This window comes from Alosa alosa, chromosome 13 (genome assembly GCF_017589495.1).
Source record: "Alosa alosa isolate M-15738 ecotype Scorff River chromosome 13, AALO_Geno_1.1, whole genome shotgun sequence".
NCBI lineage: Eukaryota > Metazoa > Chordata > Actinopteri > Clupeiformes > Clupeidae > Alosa > Alosa alosa.
This window is the reverse complement of record NC_063201.1, coordinates 8,007,831-8,029,607: the sequence shown is the minus strand read 5'-3', so window position 1 is coordinate 8,029,607 and position 21,777 is coordinate 8,007,831. Positions and strand designations below refer to the sequence as shown.

At 42.3% G+C, this 21,777-nt stretch overlaps 1 protein-coding gene across 3 annotated transcripts; it reads left to right on the top strand.

The window, feature by feature from the left end:
* Positions 1-8,146: 8,146 nt before the first annotated feature.
* Positions 8,147-20,814, top strand: lingo4b (leucine rich repeat and Ig domain containing 4b). 3 transcript variants are annotated; one of them, XM_048261711.1, is made up of 3 exons: positions 8,147-8,679; positions 15,772-15,884; positions 16,682-20,814. In XM_048261711.1, exon 3 carries the CDS (start codon positions 16,694-16,696, stop codon positions 18,518-18,520), a length of 1,827 nt encoding a protein of 608 aa, XP_048117668.1. In that variant the 5' UTR covers positions 8,147-8,679; positions 15,772-15,884; positions 16,682-16,693; the 3' UTR covers positions 18,521-20,814. The 3 variants fall into 3 exon arrangements, with proteins under 3 accessions (XP_048117668.1, XP_048117669.1, XP_048117670.1); XM_048261712.1 differs by lacking the exon at positions 8,147-8,679 and adding an exon at positions 14,255-14,548; XM_048261713.1 differs by lacking the exon at positions 8,147-8,679 and adding an exon at positions 14,581-15,391.
* The last annotated feature ends 963 nt before the right edge of the window (positions 20,815-21,777 follow it).

The window sequence follows — 21,777 nt, the reverse complement described above, 5'->3', positions numbered from 1 at the left end:
TGATAACCAAACAATACAATGCCACAGTATTTCCTGAGTATTAGAAGCCAAAGGCTATGCTAAACATGTCTGACAAATCATCTAAAATATATTTAATGAATATGTTCATCTTATGTGCTTGTCTGCATTTACTTCACTGACCTGATGAAACATTAATACCTCCAGCTAAAAGAGGGCTTTGGGATCCTCTGATGTCCTGGGAGATTACATCTGTCTTTTATGCTGCTTAATGCACCAAGACAATCAAGTGGGTAGAGGAAGCAGAAATATGGCTCTGTTTTGTTTTGTTTTGTTTCAGGGTTCTTTTTTGTGTGGTGAAAATAATCCATGTTCATTTATTGTCAAAACACATATGACATACATGACACACACACACACACACACACACAAAAATATGTTACTCAAAGCTCTTTATTTTCCTTCACTGTAAAATAGAGACCTTGTGGAGACCTTGAATGATAGATTTGTGAGCGCATTCCAAGTCTGATGAAATCACCTCATCAATAGCACAGTAAATCTTAATAATACTGGACCGCAACCCCTCTCTCGTCCCACCCCCTCCTCTCCTCTCTTCAATTAGCACAGGGATCGTAACATGCAGAGTCAGCAATACTTGTCAATTGAATAGAGCAGAAGGCCACAGCTATTATACAGTACATCAAAACAAATAAGGTGTATTTGAAAACGAGGCAAGGCACTAGCGATGCCATTATCACTGTTACAATTCCCTTGGAGATAAAATATGACAGAAACAAAATATAGCTGCTACATAAACAGCTTTGATAGAAATATGCAAATTCTGGAGCGGAAAAAAACACCTCATAAAACACAGAAAAAAGTATTCCAAAGACCACTTTATAGCCACTCAGGGATACCCTGAAATGCAGAAGCCATTCCTAACTTTTGGCGTCTGCTCAAGGCATTTGTTGTAGTCAAGGGGTCATGTGCTGTTGTGTCTGCTGGCTCATACATGACAGTTCCCCACGCACAAGATTATGAGTCCTGTCTGTGGACTAATGGGGGGAAGCCGCAGCAGTGACGAACCGTGCATCACACACAGACTGGGGCATTACAATACAGCCGCACGCTGCCAGGAAGCGCACAGTGGGTTTTTTCGCTCTCTCTCCCTCTCTCTGTCTGTTCTTTAATGTTCTTTTTTTTGTCTGTAAATCACTGAGCAGCCACGTGCCGAGCGATCTCCAATTTAGGAGATTTAGCCTAACGGGAGATTTAACAAAACTGGTGCATTGTTACTGCTTCATTCTATTTGAATATTTTTCAGTCTGGTCATCTGTGTCTGTCTGTTTTCTGTTTACAGTGTGTGTGTGAGAGAGAGAGAGAGAGAGAGAGAGAGAGAGAGAGAGAGAGAGAGAAAGAAATGACAGACTGCAGGCAGAGTCCACAGGACAATTAGTACTTTTGTGTCTTTGCCGATGTGATTTATCTTCTGAGTGTCAATGAATGACTGTCAGCAGACACCTGACCATAAGTATGGAATTAAATACTGTAGAGCTTTTCATACCTGAAACAATCGTCTTCATTGCATTCGATTCATTTATGGAATTAAAAGCTTTGACAGGCAGATGACAAATAATCACAGATTAAGGAATTTTCAGGCATCACAGTGTCCTATATGGCAATTACATAGGCCTATGTCATGTAAGATCATGTTGACTGTAAATGTAAATGTGCATTTATTCATATCGCACATTATTATACACAATGGTCATTCAATGTGCTTTACATGTTATGACACAAGATTAATCAATATATACAATGCATGTAAAAAAAGCAATATAAACAGCACTACAAAGAAAAATAATATTAATTAGAAACAAAACAAACAAAAACAAACAAAAAGTCAACAGATTAATCAAAGGCAGTAGAACATAATATATTTTTATATTTCTTTTTGAAACAAGCAACTGTTGGAGCAGTTCTGATGAGAGTTGGTTCCAACAGTGGGCACCAAAATGGCTAAATACTATTTCACCCTGTTAAGTTTAGACCCGGGGCACTACCAGCATACCAGCGTCAGTAGATCTAAGAGACCTATAGTAGGTTTATATTGTGCATATGTCTGCAATATATTTTGAGCCCAGGCCGTTTGGTGTCTTATAGACAATGCGTAGCACTTTAAATTCAATTCTAAACCTAAATAGGAGCCAGTGCAAAGACCTGAGGATTGGGGTGATGTAATCTCTTCTTTGTTTTGGTTAAGATTCTGGCCGCTGCATTTTGAATTAGTTGGAGTTGCCAGCGGAGCATTGCAATAGACCCTTTCAAGAGAGTTCCATTATCAGCATCATAGTTGGCCCCACAAGACTTCCTTTTTAACATTCCATATGTTATCTTAATGCAGAGGAAGTAGATTGGGACCCAAATAGAACGTTCAAGCATTGTTTTTGTTTTTATTGTTGAAAGGGTCTATACCCTGCAGGATATGAAGGCATGGATGAGTTTTTCTAAATCCTGCTTGAACACAAAATCTCTGAGCTAAGCTCTTCATTATTACACCAAGGTTTTTGTCAAAGGTTCTAGTTTGAAGTGCTCTAGACTCCAAGTAGGCGCTGAGTTTCAATCTTCCCTCTTTGTTCACAAACAGAACTATCTCAGTCTTTATTTAATTGTAGGAAATTACAACCCCAAAACAGACAAAGTTGGGATGATATGTAAAATGCAAATAAAAACAGGATGTGATAATGTACAAGTCTTGTAAACCCATATTTAGCTGCAAAAAGGACATAGACAATATATCAAATGTTGAAAATAAAAATTTGGTCTATTTCATGGAAAATATATGTTAATTTTGAATTTGATGCCAGCAACATGTTTCAAAAAAGCATGTTTGCCACTATGCTGCTTCACCTCTTCATTTAACAAAATTCTATAAATGTTTAGGAACTGAGGAGACTATTTGCTAGAGTTTTGAGAATGAAATGTTGTCCCATTACTCCCCGATATAGGATTTTAGTTGCTTAACAGTATGGGGTATTCTTAGTCATGTTTCATTCCATTATGCACCTAATTTGACAAATTTGGATGGATTGCAGACAGGCCATTTTAGCACCTGGACTCTTCCTCTATGGAGATCTACTATTTAAATATGTGCAGAATTCATTTTGCCATTGTTTTCCTGAAATATTCAAGGTCTTCCCTGGAAAAGACATTGTCTGAATGGCAGATTAGCAGTATATGTTGCTCAAAAAAACTGTATACATCATTCAGAATTGATTGTGCTTTGCCAAATGGGCAAGATGCCCATGCTGTACTAATCTAGGAGCACTAATGCTCCTTCACAGTGTCATAGATGTTTCGAACTGAGCACTAAAACATGTTGGATAGATTGGATACTTGGATTGGATACTTGCCCTCTCCTCTTTAGCCCAGATGAGTCCATGATTTCCAAAAAGAATGGCACATTTTGATTGGTCTAACCATGGGACCTTTTCCATGTTACACAGGCCCAGATAAGAAGGTGGTGTTTTCTGTCTCAATACAGTTTTGGCTGTTTTGGCTCTTACAATTTTGGCTGTAGTTTTTGAATTGAGTATGAAACTGTGCACATAGACAATGGTTATCAGAAGTTTTCCTGAGCCCATACAATGACAGGCCTGGAAACAGGTCTGGGGTGGATGCAGTGCCATCTGAGGTCCAAAAGACCATGGCTATCCAATTTGTTTTTAGCTCTTTCCCTTGTTTGCAAAGATTTCTCTGGATTCTCTGAATGTTTTAATAATAGTATGTCCTGTAGATGATGAACTCCCCAAATACTTCACAATGTCATGTTAAGAAGCATTAAATTTGCATTGTTTCATCATTTGTGTACACAGGTTTACACAGAGTGATGAATACCCCATACATCTTCACTTCTAAAAGACCCTGCCTTTCTGGGATGCTCTTTTTCATACCCAATCGTGTTGCCAGTTACCCTAATTAGTTGTGAAACATTCCTCCTTTTGTTTTCTTTATCATTACACAACTTTTCCAGCATTTTGTTACCCCGTCCCAACTTTTTTTAAAACATGTTGCTGGTATCAAATTCAAAATTAACACATATTTTCCATGAAATAGTCAAATTTGTCATTTTCAATCATTGTTAATTATGTTGTCTGTGTCCTTTTTGCAGCTAAAAATGAGTTTAAGAGATTTACAGATTATTACATTCTGTTTTATGCACATTTTACACAACGTTCCAACGTTTTCTGTTTTGGGGGTTGGATGTTGCATCCAGCCATTCCCATAGACACAAGGACTCCATGGGACCAACATCATTTGGTGACTTTATCTGAAGCTGTACATTTGCACATGATATGACAGCTTCAGATAAAGTGCACTGATTCTTTTGCGCTGAGCCCGGCGGCAACCACATCAAAAATATTTGGGATATTACCTCAACCAAAAGCAACCTAGCGGTGAGCGAAGCGCATTCCGCATGCAATGTGAAGTCCCCTTTAGATGAGCAGCAAACCGCTTGAGGTTTTAAACTAATTAATAAGAAAAGCCTGTCGTAGTTATGTGACAAAGAAGGGAACCCAGGGCTGAGTTCAAGACGAACAAAACAAAGTACACTGCAAAGTGTATAATTCAATGCTATCAGTAATGCGTTGTACACTGTCGTTTGCACACGCGCTCTGTCTGTCTATCTATCTATTTTCAAGTTTTCATTCTTATCTTTTATCTGTAAATGACTTGATGATGGATATGGTATGCTCACTGCCTTTTTAATACGGCAGGTTTTACATGTCGATGCTGACAGGATAGCACCTCTGACACAAAGAAGCTACATAAAAAAGACCTAAAAACCATAGATATTAGAAAGCTAGATCCCACATTGGGCTCCAGAACGTACGTAAATAGTGACGCCATCTTGGTGGGGGCAGCAATCACTAGAGCAGAGCTGCCCAAATTCTTCCCCGTCAAGGGCCACAAATGACTCAGGGTGGAGGGCCGCGGGCCAAAACTAAATTTTCAATTCATGGACCATTAAATTGAAATGTAATTTATATTATATAAAAAGTAGACTATTTTTAAGAAATAAAAACACTACACTTTACTGTGCTTGTCTTTGCACTGTTTACAGTATTTTTTATTAATATTGTGAAATGATTGAACATCCATATGGCTGTTTTAAGTAGTAGAAATATATAGTGTATCTGAAGCAATCAAAATCTTATTTTATAAGAAAGTTATTTGCATCAATATGAATTAATATAGAACACAACATGCCCCTATGGGACAAATTGACACATTCTTCAGAACAATCTTTTTTTTTCAGGAATGGGAACCATTTTTAAAAAAACTTTTTGTGCAACACAATGTGTTTCCATAAATTTGAACACATATTAAGAAATAATAATATAAATATTCATACAATATTAATACACATAAGTAATAAACAAAATATTAATACAAATAGATTTGATTTGAATGACAATTGGACAATTCAGATTAGCTACTAGTTTCTCATCAGCCCTCCTCACTATGGATCTGCGCTGACAGAAGCTCCCCTATAGCCCCATCTAAAACAATGTTAAACTGTGCTGTGGTCAAATAGTAAACTGCAACCAGTCTTTGAGTCAATAGAACGTTGAGGGTTGTTGGGTCTTTAAAGCACTTCATTACACACTTACACTTTATCCACTGGACATCCACAAGGTAATCTGCAAGAAAAGTACACTATGATACATATTTGTCTATTTATATCCTTCTTTAAATATGTGCCTCAAAAACACTCATGGGATGACTCTTTGAACATGAAGTGTTCTCTAATCTCTAAACAACTAGTTACATTGTGACAAGGGAAAACACAACACAAAAATAATTTCTAAGAACTTCCATTTCATTCATTTTTATCCCCGTTCAACATTTTAATGACAGAGACTGCAATATTTATTTGTTTAGGTCTTTCATTACAGGACAAAAAAAAAATATAAAGACTGGATGACGGTCAAGAGCCATCCAAACTAAGTAATCCCCATGTAATCAGTGTGCTTACTAAAACAACCACTGGCACAACACCAAGCCAGCCCTGCTGCTGGGTCTCTAGCAGAGATCAGAGGGTGTGAGATTTGAGAAAAAAATAATGAGGCTTTAATCATTGTCAGGACTTCAATTGCAAAGACTGGGGCGGAGGGTTCTGGTTTGGTTGTCACCGTAGCTTCACCAATATGCAGATTTACTGAGCTAGTTTAAGTACTTTTTCTCTCCCTTCCCCAGTGAAAACATTTGATCTTTGTACTGTCATTTGTAGATTGCTGCGCTTGGCTCGTAAAATCGACAGGAATAAAGTAGGGCACTCTCTGGTTTTGATGTATTACTTTTAAGAGTTTATGAGACGGAGCTTCTGATGGGGATAAAGGTTAACCTTTCCACTAATAGAGAACAGGCTCCCATTCCCTTCCTTCATTTAAGACGCTCTCTCTCCAGTGGCCAAATTTAATTAAATTCCTAACGGCTTTGCCAAGACCATCCCGGCCCACTAAAACACTAATGGATGCCTTAATAGCACACACACACACACAGACACACACACACACACAGAAAGAAACATAGACACACACACACACACACAAACAAACACACACACACACAGAGAAAGAAACATAGATGCACACACACAAACACACACACACACACACACACAAACACACACGCCACACACACACACACACACACACACACTGACGTCTATATATGGGGGTCTGCCCAGCCGCTCATCTGGGCAAGCAGGACTCATCCAGCAGATAATCAGCTGGATCCTAGCAGGACGTACAGTCCCATTTCTCCTCAAAGAAGCAGACGGTGTGTCTGCAGATGACCAATTTATTCCACTAAAACACTAAAATTACCAAGTTTTATATCGACTGAATGCCTCAGTCCAGTTGTTGCACGTCTCCAGGCAGCATGGCTCCCGTTACTGTAGGCTTAAGATGACATGGCAAGTGCCCTTGTGTAAGCATACCCATGTGATGAGTGCTGTTAGATTTAATGGCCTTCTGCACCTGCTTATGTTTCAGATGGCCCTCCCTCTTGTGTGCAGTATTAAGTTGGTGGGGGTAGGGGGATGGCGGATGCTTCATGTTCTGCAAGGCAGGGGTCAACCCCATTTGGCATCCTGGGTCTAATCATCAAGTGCAATCAGTTGCTAAACTGAACCGCTAATCATTTACTGCCTACATCAAAACACTGCCATATTCACTGTATGTGAATGACAAATATTCATAAACTGTGGGAACTCTCTCCACATGTCACCCAGCCCAACACACAGATTTGTTCTTGGCAGGCATTTGTGAGGCACGTAATGCATTATGCATTCCTGAATGCACACTGCACACAAAACATCAATCAACACAGCAAGAGACCCGTGCACAGAGTGTGTCAAACAGTACTCGACTCTCGGCGAACATGAAAATAAGTCATCTGATTTGCACTAGCAAGGAGTCCAGATTTCATCGAGGGACAGGAAGGGATTAGAAATAATGTCAATGAATAACCTTAAAAGGATTTTCTCAACGGGTGCCATTTTATATGTGCTCCACATCTCCGCAGCAGGCTATGGGGGAAAGACATGCATAGCACTGCGAGTGACTTTAATCCAACACTCTAGGCTAATTGAATTTAAAGTCACGGCGGCCAGACCTGCCACCTGAGTGTCGTGCCATTTGCTGAGCTCCCTCAGTAGTTGGCATAAAAACATAAAATGGCCGGACAGATCATGCCGATAATGGTAGCAATAGCCGAAGGCGTTTTAATCCAATCTATTCTGTGTTTTATTAATCCCCTAATGTATTTGCAGAAGATGGGGGGTGAGGTGAAAAAATACTGTATCATCTTGCAAATCTGCAACACCAGCCTTTAGGTATCATAATAACGTTGAAAGAAATGTGTCGGCAAGTTGGTCAGAACTCTGTGGATTGATTAAATGGACTTTTAGACTTCTATTACTCTGTGATCAATAACTAAATGGCTCAACCAAGCATGCGTAATGCATATTTCTGAGGCAGCGCATAGTTAATCGGCATGTGCGCCGAAGCAGCTGAGGTTATGGCCAGCCAGCATTTTATTCTGTTCCCATCTGGAGTTTTACCTAAATCCGGAGATTTGGCTGACCCGTGCACATTTGCCCATCCTTCCTACAAAATGCCCTCACCAAAGCAACAGTCTGTCCTGGATAGTCTCCAGCGCCGACTTAATTGAATAAAAACGGAAATCCTGTCAGGGTGTTACCCGCACCGCAATAGATGGAGTTGCATCTGAATGAACGGTGAGGTCACATGTGATAACAATAGTTTGGGAATCTTTCTACGATCCAGTGCCGCCTAGATGCGTTCTGTAGATCTCACATGGTTCAATTGGCAGGTATCGTAATTTGTGAAGGGCTAAGTTAAAGTCGGAGCCTTCGAGAGCGTCAAATATAGGAAAAATCGACCCAAATTAAAACAAGCGATATAATTATCTTACAGGACTCCTGAGAATTGTGCGGCACACAAAGGAAATTAATGAAGGAGATGAACGACTGAAAATGTTCGTGTTTTTCTGAGCTGATGTCACTGCAATCTTTGAAGCATGAAGTCGCTCACTGCGCATCAGAAAGCGAAGGATAGAGGCTTGCATTTGCAAGGAAGAACCATGCTTTATGGAAACGTTCATCGTTATCTTTGAAATAGACTGCAGCAGGTGAGTGAGTGTTGTCTCGTAAGGAAGTTTTGACTTGAAACACATTGTCTTTCATATATTTCTGGCATTATCTTTGGTGTCACGCTGATATGGTAAACTTCAACCTTAAACACATAAATACGGTCCGTGTTTGCATCTGAATTTCTACCAGAACAACTTGCTGTATCGACATAGTCTTAATTGTCCACAAGTCTCGGCAACACTGATTAAAATTGCTGGCTGCAGTAACCTTGTATGTTTCCGATGACACGGAAGGAAGTGTTATGTTCTTAGACCAGTCTTCCTTCACCTCGGTTCTTCCTATTTGTATAATGCGCACTACATGCAAATTGCTGTATTCGCCTATATGGTTTGAATCAGTAACATTAGCTTACCATTTAACCCCTGAAACTCAGCATGCGCATCATCAAAACAGTTTGATGAAGAGTTGACTTGCCGGATCGCAATTTAAAACAGTTTGATGAAGAGTTTACTTGCCGGATCGCAATTTAAACATAAAGAAAGGTATATGCTCAAATAGTTTAATTTAAAGAGTCGTCTGATGACACAACAACACAAGACGATGTCATTATATGACACCCATAATTAAAAACAAAATATCGATATGGTTCGTTAGTAAAACTTCAGGTTTCCACCGAACGCTGATGCAGTTGGGAAACTTTAAAACTTTTAGAATCAACCTGATTCGAAATGCATGAATAATGTACAGCCAAGCAAATTCTATGCTGAGAGAGAGAAGGCCCGCTGGGGTGTAGGACATTTGGTGAGGATCCAACAGCGCAATTTAATCAGTGCGCTTTATGCATTCCTTGTCTTCCAGTCACTTCTTAGGGAATGATTTATCTCTGCTCCCTCTATTTAGCTTGACACAGAGAATTGATAACGCTGAGGAGTGAGGCTCTCATCTTTACTAAAGTGTTTGTTTTCCCCCAGCCAGTGTGAGGGTTTCCTTGAATTTCCCCTGAGGATCAATAAAGTATCTATCTATCTATCTATCTATCTATCTATCTATCTAGGCTGCGCATCAACCTTTCAAACCACCCTTTGTTCATTAATCTAAGGGCATGTGGAATGAGGCTAGTTGTGAGTCAAATCATTGAAATGCAATGTCCTAGTCTGGAGGTAATCCCCTAATCAAGTTCAGTTTATCTGGGTTGCTCATTAGAGAATAATCCAGAATATCATTTGAAATCTGTGTGGATTTTGTTTTGTTTTGTATTTTTTTTACTAAAAGAAACACTTGTTCTATGTGTGTGTGTGTGACAGAGCTTTAGCCAACTTTCAGTGTCCCGCCGGCGGGACGGTTACCCACCTCCCCCCAACATTCTAAATCAATTGTATGCACCATATTGCTATGTAGCATAGTAATGTTATACACCATTTCAAAGCTTTGACTCTTGGGAATCCAAAAATGACAACTTTTTTCATGTACAATCTGTATAGTGCTTTACATTCTCAGATTAATCTTATTATGTCTCAATTAAATTTGATCCAAAATGCCCCCCTCCCCCCCTTCCGCTTTTGGTGCTACCTTGACTTCTGGCTGCAGTGTAGCTGCAGCACAATAAGTAGATGCAACATATTGGGTACTGAAATATTCCCAAGAATCCATAGAAATTGAATCTTCATGTTGTGTTATCCAATATTAGTTGTACAGATGTATAGTCTATCTTATACACACTCATTGAACCAACAAAGTAAATGCAAAAATAGAGACATTTTTGTAATCATTCCATATTTAGTGTAGTCATTCCATATCAGAACGCCTGAAGTATAATCCAAATACAAGCATGAAACTTCAAAGTGTTACCTTTCATTTGAGACCAGGATTATGCTTCTACACAAAGGGGTTCATGTGCAGTAAGCATTTGATTGTCAGTATGCATTTTGGATAACAAAAAGTCCTATGGGGAGTATCCATAGGCATTTTACAAAACGCATGGGCATACCTTGGCAAATAATAGTCTAAAGCACTCATATTTTTATTCTATATTGATCTGCTTTTGCACACAACTTCACAAGACCTGGTGCTATGGCTCAGTTGTGTTTCTAAGGGATATCAAGAGACCTAGAGGGCTGAAATGTGGTCAGTTCAGAGATGCTTGTAATCCGGCAGAAAGAAAAAACTATATTCTAGCCTCTGTAACTCTGTGTGAGTACATCACACATTTATTTTGACTGTTTCCTACGAAAACTAGAGGTTCTCAGTTTTCTATAGAGGTCCAACATTTGATGGTAGGCCCCAGAAGAGGTGGGAACAATGCCCTTGTAAATAGGCACAGTGCAATTTCTTTTCATATAAGATAAATTCTTTTCATATAAGATAAATCATGATGGTGTGATATTGGTTGTAATTCTTATGTTTTCTGTGTACTTGGATGTTGCATGTGGAAAATCCTGTTAGTGAAGAGCCACATTAGATGTTAATAGTTGTTATTTTACTTGTATGAATAATTACTATCCGGTTAGATAGGCACATAGCTTAGTTAAAGCATGACTAATATTGTAAATGTAATGTTTCAGTGGTCCATTCAGTTTGTGTTTAATTTCTCTTAAACGGCTGCTGTAACAATGGTCCTCAAGTACATATAAAACCCATACTCCCAAAAGCATAGGGTCAAGACCTTGACCATGTACCCCGTTTTGCATGTTGCAATTAGGGACACTTTCATACCATACCTCATCCAAGAGCAAAATCTCCCTCCTACTCGGCCGGCTTACTTGTGAGTCAATGCAAAATGCAACAGAGTTAAAGTGCCCCAACCGCTCCAGATGAAATAAATAGAAGTCTGATGAAATGCAACTTTAAAGACCCTGCAGTGTTTAAATTCTGTGTGCACCCACTGCCACACAGTTCTCAATAGCAACTAATCCTGCTCCCACACAAGGAGGAGGAAAAACCCATCACACACATACAACTGGCAAGCATGGCCTTTGTCTAGCATACAAGTCATGTAAATGCACTCGGAAAGGCACAGGCACATTGGCATCGGTAGCTCTCTCCAACACAATGCTTGCAAATAAGCAGGAAGCAAGAGCCTCGTTTCAGCTGGAAATGTGAGTGCAGCCCCATCAAATTCATTTGTGGCAGTCAGGAGCCCTAAAGCTGGATAAAGCCCTTTCTCTCTCCCCTCAGTTATCCTCATGCACAAACACAAAATCAATCTGTCAAGCGCTGTTCAACCGTCAGCGTACAGAGACCCGCGTCATGATCATGTCGACTCTAAAATGTTTATTCTCATAACCAAACCATGATCACGAGTTTCACTCTTTTCTTGAAGGAGTGGGGTGGGGGTGCTTCAGTCACATCAACCGTGGTATGGATTTATAGGCATTTTCTAACAAGCCCAGTTTGATTATCACAGCTTTATTCTCCCTATGAAATATAATCTGATTAGTGCAGACAAACTGACCCCTACCCTTTTGGCAGACCTAAAGGAAAAATCAACAACAACACAACACTCACACATCCACACTCCTCACTCCATAAGCACTCTTGCCATCCATCGCTGCCCCTGCCTCCCTACACCTGTTGTGCTCCGTTCCAGGCTTTTTATACTCGGCTGTTGGCATACCACCACACTTCAGAGCCCCGTGGCCCTCTAGTCAGGTGTCGGGGGCAATAAACAGGGTCTCACTAAGACACACTTGTAGCCTCTCATCACTGCTGTTGTCTCTCTTAGGCCCCTTTTCTAATTGGGGATTTCTACTGTGAGCTGTTGTGCTGTGGCTCTCACCAGGGGCTCTCCAGCCTCTAAGAATAGCGTGTTCGTGGGTGTCAGGGAGGAATGGGCTGGCTAGCGCTGTGCATTCTCCTGCCTGAACACAGGGGTAAAAGGGGCATCTTGTGTGTGTGTGTGTGTGTGTGTGTGTATGGGGGGGTGGGGGTTGGGTGCATTTGTCGGGAGTGGCTCAGACGACAGTTCCTGGTTTGGTGCTGACACACAAGCTCAGCCAGAATATCAAAAGGCCCAAGGAGAGCCAAATGCTGCTCTCCCGGCCACCAAGTGTTCTGGTCTTATAAGATGTAATATGCATACGCACGCAAGCTGATTCAGCGACAAGGCAATCCAGCACTAAAAGCTGCAACCTTTTCCTCTACGCCAACCTTTTATTTATTTATTTTTTCAAAAAGAGGATCAAGCTATTTGTGGAAAAGCCACTGTCATATGTATAAAATACTGCTCTTTCCTTTGTAAAAAGGTTTTAGATATCCCAGATCAGAACCCAGACCAGTGGTTCTTAAACTTTTTGTCTGGTGACCCCCCAAAAACATATGGGCCAAGTCTCGAGACCCCCTTCTCTCTAACTGGTGGAATTTTGTTTCGAAATGTTGTGAGATGGCCATTGGAAGCAGAGGCAGATGTCTTCTCTCATAGGTAGGCTATGTCAACACACAATGCATTAATGTCAATGGCAGCCGTTGACTAAAAACCTTCAGAATTTTTTTTTAATCCAGACACACATCATTTAGCGTCCCTTCCAATATTTTTGCCGACCCCCAGATTAAGAACCACTGCTAGAGACCATGGTGAATTCTCAGTCACAGTAACTGTAATCAGTGGTAGACATATTCTTCCTGAGAATAACAAAGCTGCCACAATGAGATCTGGATTTTCTGGAGCAGCTTAAGTACTTGGTGCTGCACTGTTATCATTGAAAGAGGTCCTTCATCATACCTGCCTTTCTGTGTAAAACTAAGAGACAAGGGGACCAAATGTAAGACAGGCCGTGTGTTATTACCTGGGTAGACAGCTATCTATTATGTAATTCATTTGATCGGACTCTTTACTGGTGAGGTAAAATTAGGTGAATGCATCAGTTTGTGTTGAGTTCGTGACAATAGCAACTTAGACAAAGGAAAGCTTAGTGACATGTTTTGATATTAAGTAACAGGATCAGGAATATGGTGGCCGTATGTCACAGTGTGCACTGTCTGGGAGGACGGCGCAAAAACAGATTGGCTCGGATATTAGACCATGTTTGGCTTGGTGTTACATGTTCGATAAGATCTTGGCTTTCGCTGAAATGGAGGTGGGCAAGTGCGTTTACGCAAATGGTTTAGCCAAGCGTCCGGTTGGTCAATCAGGCACTGTGCCACTAATTACCTCTACAAATCATATAAACAAACTATAATTCTATAAAAATACCATTAAGGTAGACTTAATTATAGAATTGGTTAAGAATGTCTAATTCTATTTATTTGTGCACATCATACAAACTCTTTTACTATGGTCCGACAGGATTTGATGGACAGGCAAGAACTTTGTTTTGTTTACTTAATTGGTGTGTCTGCTGATTGACTCTGACAGTAAGGGCAGTCTCTAGCGACAGTGTTTGGACAGTCGAACAGCATTGTTTAACCTAGTTGATGAAATCTCAGAGAGAGAGAGAGAGAGAGAGAGAGAGACAGGCAGAGAGAGAGAGAGACAGGGAGGGAGGAAGAAGAGAGAGAGAGAGAGAGAGAGAGAGAGTGAGTCTGAAAGCCTCTGTGCTATTTCCAAAAGACCACCACTGGCGTTGCTGCTGCACCTGCCATTCTGTGTCTGTGTGGAGTGGTCACGGAGGGATCAACACTTTTAATTTGTGTAAGCTCAGCTCTGTGTCACACAGAAAGTGAATATCGTGTCAGAATGGCGCGGCTGGCCAGGCCAAAACATCTGAGTTGCCAGCACTGGATTATGAGTCAGCTATTCCAATGCGGTATAAGGCCCTTTGAGTGAATAGGAGGGATGAGACAAGATTGGACCCAGTCAGGGATCGCTTTTCAAATTTACTGCAGCAAGGCCGTAGATCAAGGACCAACCAGGGCAAGAGGAAGCATGTTTCGTTGTGACTCCAGCCTAGCGGGACGCCTCACTGCACACAGGTTTGACTTTGTCTCTGAGTTCGGGACTTTTGATTAGGCATTTCAGCGTTTACTTTGTGGCTGGTTTTGGGTTGCAGAATGTGAATGTGTTTCTGTGTTTCTGCGTCTTTGTGTGTTAGTGGATCAGAGTGTTGTTGGGAAACAGGCTTTTGGATCAGTTTATGTAACTCAACCTGCTTCTCTAAGCAGACATCACTTTAATTTTGTGCAAAAACATATAATTTTGTGAGTGTGCCAAGTAAAATAATGAAAATAACTAAATCGAGTATATGCCCTGTGTAAGTAAATGACCTGATGATTAACAAGAATTGACAGTGTGCAAGAATTGACACGTGAACAGGAAATGTTATTATTGTGAGTTCCTTGAAACTGTTTTTCTTGTGATCTTTTGGCAGATCACATGGTAAAAAAACTGAACATGATCTTGTTTTGTGATGACAGGTACTGTGTGGAAGGACACGTGTTTGAGTTTTGAGAAAGAAGGAGAGAGAAATAACACAGTACAGCAGCATTCATGTTCTCCAGTTGATTTTCAACACCCTTTAACTCCACGTTGAACCTATGGCTTATGGTGTGAGGTGACACAGGGCCATGAGAGAGAGAGAGGGGGGGGAGGAGAGAGAGAGAGAGTCTGAAGAGCAGCTGTCCCTCTATGTCACGGATCATCCATCCACCCACCCAACCCACACCCCCACGCTCATAAAACAGGAGACTGTGGATGGCTGGCATGGAATGGGAGTAACACACACCCCCACGCTCATAAAACAGGAGGCTGTGGATGGCTGGCATGGCATGGGAGTAACGCACCCAGCAAATGGCTCTCGCTCATTTCTCTAGAGATGAGTGAGTGAGATGAGTGTCTGTTGAACCCCTCCTCCCTCCTGCTTGCCTCTCTCAATTAATGAGATATTTTTTAGAGCAAATCCTGGTCCAGGTTGTACTGACTCAGGGCCATAATTATAGGGACACGATCCCAGTGCAGCTGTGGGCCTCTGAGGCATTTTGCCTTTTGCTCATTTTTGGTCTTTATGATTATTAATCTTTTTTCCCTCTCGTGTAGATTTTTATGAAGTGATTTTTTTTTTGGTATGTCTCTGAGGATCTGACATTATTTGTTAACATGATTAGTTGACTGGTTTGACATAAAATAGTATGACAATGTCTTGTGAAAGTTTTCTTTTCAAACAATCAAACAATCTTTATTTTTCTCCTCCCCTCCCCAGGCTGTTTGGAGTGAGTTTTCTCATGACGTCTTCGCCAGAGATCTTCGCCTCCCAAGCAAAACCCATCCTGGAAATTATTTGGTTATGAGAACCTGCATTCATACAGGGAACTGGTTAGTGCAAGAGTCTGAGATCATGTACTGTATGCAATGTGTGGAGTTAATCCCAGTAATAGTATCTATTTCCAGACATTAAGGTCAATTTTTGAACAAATGTCCAAATAATTATTGTATGATTTCATACAGTACATATTAAGCAACAATTAAAATGTACAAAGATTTTGGTGGATATAGCCTACTGCATTTATAGCCTATAGTATTATACATCTAATGTTGGTGTGCAAATAATCAATTCGGTCATATGGATATAGTTTATGCAAAGACTCACAATTTATCACAATAAAGGGTTTCCGCAGGGTTTTAAAAAGTCTACAAATTTCACAATATGCATTTTAGGACTTAAAGCATCATAAATACATTACAATATTATGCAGTTTGTCTTAAATACGCATAGTTAGGTCTAAATTCTGTTAATGTTTTGAACGTGCAACACTGTTTTTTTATTTTTGTTAGCAGCATAGATTGAAGTTGTTTGACATTGTAAATCTCTCTCAGATACAGCATACCACAATGTAATAAAATGATAACAAGATTTATGTGGAACTGATAACAAAAAAAACTTTGTAGCTTGTGTAAAAGTTTAGAGAACAAATTTATTTACTTTGCTAATAATTCTGGGACCTTTTCCTCATATTTTTGTCAGTATGGCCGTGATTTAAATTTCATTCATAATCGTCTTAAAGAGGTCTTAAAAAGGTCTTTTTAACTTGTGGAAACCTGCAGAAACCTACAGCAGATGACTTGATAGAGTGCCATTACATGGCAGGTGATTCCTGTGTTGTGCTCCACAGGCAGGCGGTAATATGTTTGGGGAGCCTGTTGCCCACCTGTGGGTGTGGGGTGTGCTGCTCCTCCTGTGGTGCGCCAGCGTGTCGGCCGCAGACGTCGTCCCGTGGCCCTGCCCTCAGCGCTGTGACTGCAGCCCGGAGACGCAGGAGGTGAACTGCTCCCGGAAGTATCTGACGGCCGTGCCCGAGGGCTTCGCGGCCGACACAAAGCGCCTGGATCTGTCGTCCAACCGGCTGAAGACGCTGAGCCGCCGGCAGTTCTCCGGCCTCTCCAAGCTCCAGGAGCTGGACCTGAGCAACAACGTGCTCTCCATGATGGAGGTGGAGGCCTTCCAGGGGCTGCAGAGCCTCCGCATGCTCAAGATCCGTAGCAACCGGCTCAAGATCATCCCTGTAGGCGTCTTCACGGGGCTGTCCAACCTGCGCAGCCTGGACCTCAGCGAGAACGAGATCCTGGTTTTCCTGGACTACACCTTCCGCGACATGGCCAGCCTGCAGCAGCTGAACGCGGGCGAGAACGACCTGGTGTTCATCTCGCAGCGCGCCTTCGTGGGCCTCCAGGGCCTGCAGGAGCTCAACGTGGACCGCAGCAACTTGACGTCCGTGCCCAGCGAGGCGCTGTCGCAACTGGGCGGGCTGGTCAAGCTGCGCTTGCGCCGGCTGACCATCAGCGCACTGCCCAACAATGCCTTCCGTAGGCTGCACCAGCTGCGCAGCCTCAAGATCCTGCACTGGCCCTCGCTGGACACTGTGGGCAGCAACAGCCTGCTGGGCCTCAACCTCACCACACTGGCCATCACCAACTGCAACCTGAGCGCCGTGCCGTATGCCGCCATGAGGCACCTGATCTACCTGCGCTACCTGGACCTCTCCTACAACCCCATCACCACCATCCTGAGCAACCAGCTCGGGGACCTACTGAGGCTGCAGGAGCTGCACCTGGTCGGTGGCGGCCTGTTGCGGATCGAGCCGGCGGCGTTCCGGGGGCTGCCGCACTTCCGGCTGCTCAACGTGTCATCCAACCGGCTGACCACGCTGGAGGAGAGCGCCTTCCACTCGGTGGGCAACCTGCAGATCCTGCGCCTGGACCGCAACCCACTGGCGTGCGACTGCCGCCTGCTGTGGGTGGCGCGCCGGCGCCTGCGGCTGGACTTCGATGGGCGCCAGCCCGTGTGCGCCGCGCCCGAACGTGCCCGCGGCCGCCGCATCAGCGACTTCTCCGAGGGCGAGTTGCCGGTGGTGTTCACCTGCCGACAGGCCTACATCCCCGACCGCCGGCCCCAGGAGGTGCTGGCCGAGGAGGGCACCACGGCGCTGTTCGACTGCAAGGCCGAGGGCTATCCGCTGCCCAGCATCACCTGGCTGTCCACGCAGCAGACCATGCTCACGTCCATGGGCCGTATCCGCGTGCTGGCCAACGGCTCCCTGGAGGTGCGCTACGCCCAGGTGCAGGACAGCGGCACCTACATGTGCCTGGCCACCAACGCCGCCGGCAACGACAGCATCTTCGTCAAGCTCCAGGTGCAGGGCTTCCCGCGCAACCGCACGGCGCCCTACTACCCCGAGGGCGGCTGGAGCACCACACCGTACCCGCCCTCCACCAACACCTCCGCACAGGTGACGAACCCGTACCCCTTCGACGCCAAGACGCTGGTCATCGCCACCACCATGGGCTTCCTGTCCTTCCTGAGCTCGGTGGCCATCTGCTTCGTGTTCATGTTCTTCTGGAGCCAGAGCAAGGGCCAGATCAAACACACGGCCACCATCGACTTTGTGCCGCGGTCCTCCATGGGCGGTGGCGGGGACGGGGACACGGGGAGGTTCACTATGAAGCTCATCTGAAAAGAGGAAGTGATGTCGCTGGCACTATGGCACACGCTGGCACTCAAACCATAGTTTCAATGTCTATAACTCAAACAGGCCTTCAAAAGCTGCTTGTTAACCTGCTTAGACAGAGCGGGAATCTGTAATAATAATAATAATAATAATGATAATAATAAGGGTTTGCTATCAACTGTGTCGTCTGTCATTTATAGTCTGTGTTCCAAGTGTTGAACTGGTTAAACTGACAATTGCTTTATGCTGTATGTTATATGGCATTTAACCATGTACGATATTCTCTATTTTTCATTAAGGTACAATTTAATTTAATTCATGTATTGTAAATTGCAGTCCTCTCTGCAGTGTATATATATTTTGCATGAAGTGCCACATTTAGCAGCAGTATTTTGATACAGAAGTCAGTGAAGGCACATATGAATGATTCTAGTATTATTGGTCTTCCTGGGAGATTTGATAGAGATGCTTTATGTCTCATATATATATATATATATATATAAATTCATATCAACGTGTGGCTGTTATACCTAAATATAGGATTTCTCTCACCAAAAATGATTCTAAGCATAGACGGACATTCAATTCTAATAATTTATGTTTTGGGTGCTTTTGAACTGTAAGCGTTAGAATACATTTCAGTATTGATTTGATGGTAAAAACAAAATCAATGTTCTTCTTCCATTTTACACTTACACTGCATAACCATGCATACCTTGCAGGCACAATGCTGACAAGTATCTCCCATGTTGCCACTAGTGTAGTGCTTTCCCTAAAGCTTTTATGGGCAAATCAGGAACACACCTCAGCGAATATTTTGCTTTGCAAATTTTCACTTTGAGTTTTTATAAATAGCCTATTCATGACATTTCTTTTTGAAAACCTCTTTGTAAACCTCTTTCATTTTGCATTAAAACAATATGCAATTTGGCTGTTGAGCTGTCAATGTTTGCCTTTGATTGTTTTAAACGAATGGAAGAGAAGAGAAATGAAAGTGAATGCACAACTTCATGCACTATGCACTAGGTTTCCTACACACACTAAGTATGTCAGTGACAACTTCCCTTTTCTGCAAGCAGAATTGTGCTTATAGCTTGTGAAAATGTGAAAAGTAAAGTGAAGTGATTCTGGTATCATCTATAATTCTAAGGTTACTCAACAGTCCATGAAATTAGTTTTGCACGACCTGCCGTCAATCAGAAGAGAAAAAAAAATCTAGTGACCTGTTTAACGGGGATCTCTGAGCCTGACTGTCTTTCTATGTAACTGACCTTTCCACAGTCAAAGCCCCCAAAAAATAATCCATTTTCTCTACATAATTTCTACTGGGTCACTGACTACTCTGTTGTTATTGGGTAACGCAGTCAGCCTGTTGCAGTGAGCCCAAATACCTCTCGTCCCGTCCTCTCCTGCCAACCCCCCACCCCCATCCACTCCTAACTAAAGGCAGCCTGAAGGTCAGTGAGCTCCACCCGACAGCGACTCCCTTTCCAGACAGCTTGGAAGGCCCACTCTGTTGTAAGTGGATTTCGCCGGGGACGGTGGGGTGTGTGTGTGTGTGTGTGAATCCTCTCATGCAGAAGCCTGGAATAACCCAGAAAAAAGAGATGATAAATCACGTGTACGACCAGAGATTTAAACCCTTTTGGATTACCTCGTCGCCTGTGGCTATTTGTTATATAGGTCTGTCTGACACCTGTCGTAGTGCGCCATCACTGGCCCATGTGTTGTTTTCTGTTACAGGCTTCCTCGAATGTCTGTTCAGATTTGATGACAACTTACACAAATCATGAAAAAGAAAGTGTGTACTAATCTTGGATGGAATTTGTCAGCTATCATGTAGGGTGTATGACGCGTCTGTGTTTCTTCTAAACATAAATCACATATTCACAACAAGTCAGCAATTGGAGGGCACCCAAAAGAAACATCTTTATATTTGGATTACAGGTGAGGAACAGTTCATCCTGGAATTAAAATTGTTTTTTTCTTCTTCTTGAATTCCACTGCTTCTATTGGTGGTTTCTAAGATGGTTTCTTATTCCCTTTGTGCATGATGTTTTGTTCATAGTAAGTTAATACGTATACTTAACTCATGGTTAATAGATTAGATCTACCCTTAATCTCTCCCTTCATTTGAGGCTCAGTTCTATATTTTTCTCTACATTTCACAGTCCAATGATAATTTTGCATTAGGCCTATATAAGGCACAAAAGACACAAGGCTAAAGTAGTATACGGGATTAATGTTTGACAGCCAGTTACCACAAGCCCACGCAGGTAAGAGTAGGCTAAGCTTATGTTCACATATCATGCAACAAACAAATGTGAAAAGAATGTAGCAATAAATAATTAACATTATTTGTGTCTGTGTGTCATATGCATACCCAGTTATGTGCAAATGTAAAAGTTTGTCTTTAAGTGAATTAACATGTTAGCCTAGAAATCTAGACGCACCCTAGCGGCAGCAAATTGGCTCGTCAGGCTATTAACATGTAGGTCGGAAATCCAAATGGCAGCTGTGACGTGACGTCGCCTAATATCCAAATTCGGGTATGTTTCAATGTTTCAGCCATATACACCTATATAAATCCATGGTTTCAGCACTATTGACGTGGGAAGGTCTTAACAGCAGCGCAAACGTCACGCTCCGAGAATGTTTAGTATTAATTAGGAAGATCAAAACTGGGCCCATGGCCCAGGCCTGTGAGGTCATGGATATCCCTAAATGCTGGTAGGAAAACTACATTATAGGAAGATAAACTGCTCTGCCCTTTGTGTATACATGCGGGTAATGCAAATAGAATTGAGGTAGTATGAGTCTTTATCCGAATTAGCCAGAACAAACAAACACTTTGAAACATTTGGCTCCGGAGTGAGGTGTACAGACATTACAATTACGTAAGCTATGCGCATATGGGTATGTACCTGCCAGTCAAACGTCGGCTGAGCTAAGGTTCCTACACGGCCAGACTTAGGCACTTACAGTAAGTTTGTGATGATGTGTCCATTCGGTCAATTTCCTCCTGGGAACAGTTGCCTCTGTTGCCTCTAGGCAGCGCCAAACTTACAAAGTCGGATGGTGATTCGTATCGGCTACATGGCTACAACGATCCAATTTTCGGGAAGCCTTCTTGCAGTTTTTGAACTAGTAGGCTAGAAGTAAAAGCGCGCTACCTTCACAATCCCATCACACTCCCCACTTGCTTTGGATCATTGAATAACGGTACAATGACAACAGACAAAAAAATATGCGTAGGCCTATTA

Coding starts and splice junctions, on each gene's coding strand:
- lingo4b (XM_048261711.1), top strand. CDS start 16,694: ATGTTTGGGGAGCCTGTTGCCCACCTGTGGGTGTGGGGTGTGCTGCTC.